The 9,466-nt window shown below is 42.6% G+C and overlaps 1 protein-coding gene across 1 annotated transcript; it reads right to left on the bottom strand.

Annotated features, from left to right (window-relative positions):
* Positions 1-2,806: 2,806 nt before the first annotated feature.
* msx2a (muscle segment homeobox 2a) lies at positions 2,807-3,908 on the bottom strand (the record flags this gene model as incomplete). Its single annotated transcript, XM_080840412.1, has 2 exons — positions 2,807-3,234; positions 3,587-3,908. The coding sequence occupies 2 exons, from the start codon at positions 3,906-3,908 to the stop codon at positions 2,807-2,809; spliced, it is 750 nt and encodes a 249-aa protein (XP_080696538.1).
* Between the last annotated feature and the right edge of the window lie 5,558 nt (positions 3,909-9,466).

Here is a 9,466-nt window from a genome sequence, read left to right as displayed (position 1 = left end):
AAAGTCCTGCGCTGGACTCAATCTCACAACCTCGGACATGGGAAGCGGGCATTTAGCAAGAGGGCTAAAACCCCATGGATCGCTAGCAGGTCTCTTAAGGTATCTGGGATTCAGGTTTACTCACTGCAACACACTGTACCCACAGACTGCCTTTACATGTGCACACGTGTGCATGTGTGTGTGTCTAATCTGGATTACTGGAACAAATCATATCACTTTTCCAGACCTCCCCGGTTAGCAGCACTTAAACGCATTACTTCTCACTGCATATAAAAGCCTTTCGCCATGAAAAGGGGTCTCCTGCGGGGTTTAGACTAAAGGACCTCATCTGGGGCTTAGAGGCTATTTCAAATCTCCAAAGGATTTGCTATCGCGCTAATGCCCGAGCCTGTTTTCAAAACAAAGGCCATGGAAATGGGCTGTGAAATAATCGCTAATTGTAACAAGCGTTCCATGGGACGCAGAGCCCGGGAGACTGGGCCAGCTACAGACACAGCTAAGTGAGTAAAAGAAGGTGAACCCAGTCATATAATGCGCTGTACTCCTTATCAACAAAGCCCCGTGTACACACTCACATACACACACACACAACAATTTCATAGTGGTAGAGTTAAAATTGGATGCTAAGGACAATTAAGCAGAGTTTGGGTTGACGTGGAGCCTGGCATTCTGAGAAGTTACAGAGCTCTCGCCGTCTGTTAACACTAAGTCCTAGGGGCCAAAGCTTTAAAAAATATATATATTATCATTACTTTGTGTTGTTCTTTCTGTTAATGATCAAGAACTTTTTCAAAGGCCTGTTTTGTGAAAAACCAGAATGGTCCCTCAATGACACTACACGACTAGAGAAAAAAGGAGTTCTTACAGGAACTGTAGCCAGTATATTGTGAGGGGGTTTAGGTCTTAAAAGTATGATTGCACACCCTGGGGATTAGAACTTTTTAATGGGTGCCTATTTCATCCAGAAAGACCATAAATCTGTTGTAAATCATTTACCATTGAAGGTGGATTTAGCCTCCTTCGGAAAATTAACAGGTAATGACATTCTTCAGGTCATGCACATGGTGGAGATTAGGCTAGGCCACTCGGTGGCTGCCCCACCAGCCAGCACGTCACGTAATGACATCGTTTAATTAATTTCTTTAAGACCACCAGCATGAAAAGGAAAGCTGCCCAGGTCAATCTGAACATTTACAAAGATTAGCTGCTTGACTGCCTGAGGCCGGCTTTCTCGCTGGCTCAATTTAAAAAGAATTAAAAAGACCCTTGCACCACAAGTGAGTTGATTCCCTTATCCTAAACATTCCCTTTTTTTGGCATCCTCAAATATCACACCTTATCAAACTAGGCCAGCCCACACAGTAGAGCTATTTGAACATGCACAAGTACACGGCTGATCACAGACACATACTTATACTTTTCATAGTTGTTTTTTGTGTGTAATACACTCACTAAATATCACTTGTTTCACTAACCTTGGTGACAATTGTTGGTTGGCGTGTTAAACAGTATGCAACAATTTGCCACTTTATGAGGTATATTTTATGGGCAACTAGTTTTGCTACCGTCATCAATTTCTTTTTTTAGTGTGTGGTCATGTGAAGTACATCTTAACACACCTGTAGTTCCCGCTAGCTGCCCAGGATATGCCCTATTTAGTTCTGTCACCACATAAATGTAAAAGCTTTCCCAGCTCAACATAGCCAAAACAGTATTCTCAAAAACACTGGTTAGTATGGTTACACGCTTTTTATCAGTGCTAGCTGTATTGTTGTTGGTGCTTTTCCATGCTTTTTATGTAGTGAGCTCGCTGGTTTTACACAAAAAAAACTACTAGTGTTTTAACAATGACACTGAAGTCACACATTTTTGTCCTAGAATTTCCACATCTACAAATCAAAACAAGAAGTGCTTTAATTGTGTTTGGCAAATATCATCAATGGTCTCCTCAAGTGTATTCATGGTATCAACAAATATTTCATTATGTTGATACCATGTATAAACTGTTAATCTTGCTTTTGGGCCTTTGCACCAGAACGGAGAACCACAATCTTTGGTTTTAAATTAAATAAATTAGCCAGTACAGAACAGCTTTGTAAGTCAATAGAATATTTAATAAATCAGCACATGGTTTGCCTTTCATTTACATACATTTAATATAAACTCAATATAGCATTAATCTTATAGTACAACTCCTCTATATAAATATGTTTGATAGTACTGAAAGGACAACAGCATACTCAACATACAAGAGAAATAAAACTCTAATACAGGCCCTTTCAAAGGACATCAAAAATAGTTTTCCATTAATTGTTTTCTTTTAGTATATCTGCAACAGCCTGTCTAGAGTGCAACCTTGCAATAATAATTATAACACATTTCTGACATCCTATATTTTCTCATTAAGGCAACTGAGCTTTCTTTTTCATAGCCATAAATCTTTGGATTTTATGTTATTCAGAAAATATCTATTTCATTTTACTGACATGCTGAATACTAAGGAGAACAATAATACATTTCTACTGCATTGTTCAGTGATGTCAAATTATGATGACTATTTTTTCTTTTTTTTTCTCATTGTCAAAAATGTGTCAGAACATAACCAGACTACAAAAATATATACTATAACCAGGACTAACTATCACAATCCTGCCACAAAGCGCTGGTGTTAGTTGTGTAGGCTACCACTGTAAGGTGCATTGTTGTTGCATATATGCGGTCAATCTGCAAACAGCCTTTAGAGGAAGGAAGTGATTAAGTCTCTGTCGACTCGGTCATGAAAATATCTCTTGAAAGGTGGGGGGACTCAGGACAGATGGTAGATACTGTAACCCATTGGGCTTCCATAGAGTCCTATGGGGGGCAAGGGAAGCATGTGTCGACGGAACGGGTACGTCTGTCCGTAGAGGGAGCCGGAGGCCTGGAACTGAGATGCGAGAGGGAACGGCAGAGTCAGGCTTGGGTGCAGCACGGGCTTGGAGGCCATTTTGAGCTTCTCCAGCTCGGCCTCCTGCAATCTCTTGGCCTTGGCCCGCCGGTTCTGGAACCAGATCTTCACCTGGGTCTCGGTCAGGCTGAGCGAGCTGGAGAACTCGGCCCGCTCAGCGATGGACAGGTACTGCTTCTGCCGGAACTTCCTCTCCAGGGCCAAAAGCTGTGAGGTGGTGAAGGGTGTGCGTGGCTTGCGGTTTGTTTTGTGCTTTCGCAGCGGGCATGTGGCAGAGCTCAGCTGTCCTGAGACAGAACATAAAAAAGTCACATATCTGGTGCTTACAGATTATATTTAACACCTCTTGCATTAATGTTTGTTTAACAAACTCTCTATGCAAATCTTGTACTGAATATGTTTGGTTTGAAAAGCTTTTTTCTATTGTGTAAGTATTGTTCTGAATGTGTTTGATTTGAAACGCTGTATTTTCTTTTTCTATATTGACAGAATTGATATAAAGTTTATAATGCTATAATGTTAGATAGGATGCTTATGGCGGACTAATATGTATTAAATTATACATCTATCTAGACAGATTTTCCCTAAAATGTACATATGAGCACAGAATTGTCGAGTAAAACTATATAGGTCACTTACTAGGAGGTGATGATAATCTGGCCCATGATGGGCTGTCGTCTTGGTCAGATGTTTCAGACTTCACGGGCGAAGACGGGATAAAATGCTTGGGAAAGTCTTCAGTACCGACTGTGTCTCTAAAAATCGCAAATGGATGGTCCCTTATCGTTAAACACTGCATCCCTTTATGTTGTTGCAGATCGCTTCGTGTTCCTCTATCTGACATCAAAGTTTCCACGCTGAAAGGTAAGCTTGACACGGATGTCTTCTGGTCCTTTGGGGATGCCCGTGAGGTCACTTCTTCGTCTGAGGAAAACGTCTCTCTTAAGTTACCGGCATCCATGTCTCTTCTTTTTTTCTCACCAGCACACAAATCTACAATGACTGTCTTTCGAACATTGAACTTGAAAGCAAAAAGGCACGTAGGTATAGGCTATTCTTAAGACAAGGCTTGACTCCTCTCTGTGAACTGGAACTCTAACATGGGAAATCGTTTTGAGGTATACAAACTCTCAGCCAATCGCTGCTCAGTCGAAAATAGTTGAGGAGGAGGCCGTCTCATTCAATTCAATTCAATTCAATTCAATTTTATTTGTATAGCGCCATAACAATACAATTGCCTCTCGGCGCTTAACAGAGCCCAGAGCCTGAACCCCCTTAGTGCATGCACAACGGCAACAGGGGCAAGAAAAAACTCCCTGTTAGGCAGGAAGAAACCTTGAGCAGAACCACGGCACATAAGGGGGGACCCATCTGCTTGAGGTCGGCCGGGTGGAGACAGGAAGGTGGGAAGGGGGAAGGGGGGAAGGGGAAGGGTAGTGTGGCAGAAGGGGAAAGGAAGCAACAGGGGCAATACACAGCCAGCATTTGGTCACTGGACATATGTGTACATACATCTGGTGGTAAATACATGATACAGACAAGACCAGATTACTGTGGCAATAGGGTTACTGTTACAGGGGTAGGGGATGTAGGGACAGAGAAACATTTCGGTGGAGGCAATAATGTATATTGTACATAAATGCTAGCATAGGGTATTGGGTAGAGTAGGTGTACGGCAATGCAGTGGCAGTGGGTGCGGTTGGCCGAGGGTTTCTCTAGGTAGACCAGGTAGAGAGACTACGTGCAGAGTGGTGGGGGTGGGGAGGGGAAAGTTCCACATCCATCAGCGATTGGAACACGCCTGGCTCCGGGGAGGCAGTGGACCTTGCAGGGGCCGCTTGTTGAAGGGGGGGGGTGTGGACATCTCGGACCATGGAGCTGCCGATGACCAGGGTGGGGGTCGTCACATCCAGCGGGAGAAGTCGTCAAGGGGATGATGACTGAGTTGAGGGCCCAGGATGGGGAGCAGGGCGGCGTGGGCGATGCTGGTGTTGCTCTGGAGCCGGTCTGCAGGGGCGTTTCGGGGCGGGCTGAGGAGGGGAGTAATCAGGCCCAGGAGGCTCCTCCTGATCCATCTAACAAACAGGAAATGACGAATCAGTCTGCAGGTCTGTTAGTCGGGAATCAGCACGAACAAACACACAGATGAATCATTTCACCAACCAGGGACATGTCATCTGTGTGTCGGTTTGCCTGTTGCATATTGCAATACTTAGATATGTTTAGTTTTTCTGGCATTGAACATTTTGTTTTTTGTTGTGATCTGTTTGCCGGGGCCGTACATGCATCCACTCGGCAAACAGGAAACACATTTGATGTTGCGGTACTAAATTACAAGTAGGAATTTAATTTGTTTTTTGTTGTGATCTGTTTGCCGGGGCCGTACATGCATCCACTCGGCAAACAGGAAACACATTTGATGTTGCGGTACTAAATTACAAGTAGTAATTTAATTTGTTTTTTGATGTGATCTGTTTGCCGGGGCCGTACATGCATCCACTCGGCAAACAGGAAACACATTTGATGTTGCGGTACTAAATTACAAGTAGTAATTGAATTTGTTTTTTGTTGTGATCTGTTTGCCGGGGCCGTACATGCATCCACTCGGCAAACAGTAAACACATTTGATGTTGCGGTACTAAATGCAAGTAATATTTGAATTTGTGTTCGGATATGTCTGGGTGGCTGGTACAGCAGGTGATTGGTTTGTTGGCGCGGTTACTTTTGGCTATATGATGCACTAAAGAGGAATGTCTTAAGTCTTGATTTGAATATAGGCACGGTGTCTGCAGCTCTGATGGAGGCAGGGAGATTGTTCCAGAGGAGAGGAGCTTGGTAGCTAAATGCTCTCCCTCCTATTGTGGTCTTTGATATTCTTGGAATTACCAGGAGGCCTGCACTCTGGGAACGGAGCAGCCTTGGAGGGCAATAGGGGACGACTAATTCCTTGAGGTAGTTTGGAGCCAGATCGTTTAGGGCTTTATATGTTAGCAGGAGTACTTTGAAGTCGATTCTACTTTTAACGGGGAGCCAGTGCAAAGAAGCGAGTACCGGTGAGATGTGTTCATATTTTTTAGTTCTGGTGAGTGTACGAGCAGCAGCGTTCTGTATAAGTTGGAGGCTCTTTATTGTGTTGATGCTGCATCCGGACAGGAGAGCATTACAATAATCGAGGCGGGAAGTAATAAATGCGTGGATTAGTTTTTCTGCATCTTGGAGGGATAGGACTTTTCTAATTTTGGCAATATTGCGTAAATGAAAAAATGATGTCTTTGAGATCTGTTTTATGTGTGAGTCAAGTAGGAGGTCTTGGTTGATAGTTACACCAAGGTTTTTGATGTTAGTGTTGGGTGTTGGGAAGCCATTGAGTGTGGGTAAATGGGTAGATAGTGTAGTTCTCAGTTGATCGGGGCCTACAAGCATAACCTCAGTTTTATCAGAGTTGAGGAGCAGGAAGTTGCTAGTCATCCAAGATTTTACATCATGGAGGCAAGCTTCTATCTTGGGTAGATGTACAATTTCATCAGGTTTCATTGATAGGTAGAGTTGGGTGTCGTCAGCATAGCAATGGAAGTTAATGCCATGTTTCCTTATGACAGCACCTAAGGGTAGCATATAGAGGGAAAAAAGCAGTGGTCCAAGGACAGAGCCTTGTGGGACACCGTAGCTTACTCTGGTGTGATTTGACGACTTCTCATGGACATGAACAAATTGATGGCGATCAGAGAGGTAAGATCTAAACCAAGATAGGGCACAACCTTTGATGCCAACGTGATGTTCAAGTCTCTGTAACAGGATCAGATGATCTATAGTGTCGAAAGCAGCACTAAGGTCTAGGAGAACTAATATTGAGGTGCACCCATGATCAGATGCGATTAGTAGGTCATTTAAGACTTTGACTAAGGCCGTTTCAGTACTGTGGTGGGCCCTAAAACCGGATTGGAGGGTTTCTTCAATTTTATTTTGATGTAGAAAAGAAGTAAGTCGCTTAGCAACTAGTTTTTCAAGTATTTTTGACAGAAAAGGAAGGTTAGATATGGGTCTATAGTTAGCGAGATTATCGGGATCAAGGTTAGGTTTTTTAAGAGATGGTTTTATCACTGCTATTTTGAAAGATTGTGGGACGTAGCCTGAGATAAGTGAGTTATTCATTACATTGAGCAATGTCTCACTTAGTAAGGGAAGTGCATGTTTAAGTAATTTTGTGGGGATAGGATCTAGTAGGCACGTTGATGATTTAGATGAGAGGATCAGGGAGTTTAATTCAGGGAGGTCGGTGGGTGCGAAGAATTCAAGGATAGCACCCGGTTGAAGTGGTGTTACCTTGGCGCATGTTGGAAGGGGTGTAGGGTCACAGAGGGGGAGAAAGCTTTGGATTTGTTCTCTTATTTTAAGGATTTTATTATTGAAAAAGGTCATGAAATCATTACCACTAAAGATGATGGGAACCGAATGTTCGATTGTGTTGTGGTTTTTTGTTAGCCTAGAAATAGTGTTAAATAAGAACTTTGGGTTGTTTTTATTACTATCAATCAATGAAGAATAGTAAGCTGATTTCGCCTCAGAGAGTACACGTTTATATCTTAGGAGACTATCCTTCCACGCCATGAGAAATACCTCAAGTTTGGTGGAGTACCATTTTTTTTCTAGTTTTCGTGTGGTTCGTTTGAGTGCACGAGTCTGATCAGTGTACCATGGGGCTAGTTTTTTCAGTTTTCTTAATCTCTTTTTCAGTGGTGCAACAGCGTCGAGGGTTGAATGCAACGCATGCGTGACGCCTTCAGTAAATAGGTCGATATAAGGTGGGGAAGTGCATATGCCATTTACTTTGCCAGCGGTAGGAGCTGAAGTGAGGGCGACGGGTAGTTTTGATATAAATTCCGCAGTAGTCCTGTCGGATAGACAACGGCTGTAGAAGTGTGTAATTTCCGATGTTGGACGGAGTTCTAATTTCATATTAAATGTAATTAGGTGGTGGTCCGAGAGGGTAGTATTTTGGGGTAGAGCTATAGGGCGGTCAATTTCTAGGCCATGTGTTAATACAAGGTCAATGGTGTGATTATGGTAGTGAGTTGGTGTGTTTACATGCTGTGAGAACCCGATAGAGTCTATCAGTGATTGGAATGCAATTGTAAGGCTATTATTTTCATTATCCATGTGGATATTAAAATCTCCCACTATCAGGATTTTATCCGAATTAACAATCAGGGTGGATAGGAAATCGGAAAATTCGGATAAGAATTCAGTGTAGGGACCTGGTGGTCTATATAGTGTCACAAGAGTGACCGGATTAGTGGCTTTTGAGTTGGGATGCATAAGATGAAGTACGAGGACTTCAAATGATGCAAATTTAAATTTAGGTCTTGGGGAAATGCATAGATTAGCGAGGGAAATTGTAGCAACTCCACCTCCACGTCCAGTGCTGCGGGGGATGTGGCAGTTAACATGGCTTGGAGGGGTAGATTCATTTAAGGCTATGAATTCGTCTGGTTTTAGCCAGGTTTCAGTTAGGAAAAGTATTTGGATGTTGTTGTCTGTTATCAACTCATTGATAAGTGCACCTTTTGATGTTAGGGACCGAATGTTAATAAGGCCCAGCTTTAATATTGTGCAAGTTTCATTTTGTGCTGATAAGGTTTGTATCTTTATTAGGTTATCCTGATTAATGCTTCTTCTAGTGGGAGTTGCGCTGGGCTTATATATTCTGGGTATACATACCGTTTGTATGTGGTGTAATATGGGCAGAGAATGTACTGGTGCAGCAGGAGTTAGTGTGGGGTAATAGGTCTGCCTTCTAGTTCTAGTTATTGGTTGTCAGAAGTACGTTTGGACTAGGTGGTGTTTTAAGTTTTGGGAAAGGAGGCTAGCACCCTCTTTAGAGGGGTGGATGCCATCCTTCTGTAATAGCCCTGGCTTCCTCCAAAAAGTAGGCCAGTTATTTATGAAATCCACGTCATTGGCTTTGAGTCTAGGGCCACGGGTGAGGCGGGATGCCCTCGGGTATGTGTCCCATGTAAACACGAAGGCGGGTAATTTGTAGCTAATTGCCTGAAGAGGAGAATGTTTCTAACATCACTTTAAAAGTCTGTCTTCAATACATTTGCTGAAGTATTTTTTATCGAAATAGTCACATTAGACGCTTGAAAGTCAAGCTCTGTAGGCTGGTTGTTTTTTTCCTGTCATAACAAAACCACATTTTTTATTGGAATTTAAGTTGCAGCTGGTGCCGGTGATGTTGCTTGTTGAGTTACGAGCATAGATTATGAATTCAACATCTTACACTTTTGTGTTAGGTAAGCATACAAATCAAATGTTGATCTATTCAACAATCGTTTCAATTGAAATAAATAAATAATTTTACAAAATAAACGTGAGAAAAACTCAGCACTGATTAGTCATAGGTAGAAACAGGATCTACCTGAACAGGCCCATCCTGTCCTCCTGGAGAGCTGTGAGAGGCACTTGGGGTTGGATTAAGGTTTTGGGCTAGCATGAAAATTACTGTCATTATATTGTTAT

This window comes from Sprattus sprattus (genome assembly GCF_963457725.1).
Source record: "Sprattus sprattus genome assembly, chromosome: 6".
Lineage (NCBI taxonomy): Eukaryota > Metazoa > Chordata > Actinopteri > Clupeiformes > Clupeidae > Sprattus > Sprattus sprattus.
The sequence above is the reverse complement of the archived record's forward strand: the minus strand, read 5'-3'. Positions and strand labels throughout refer to the sequence as shown.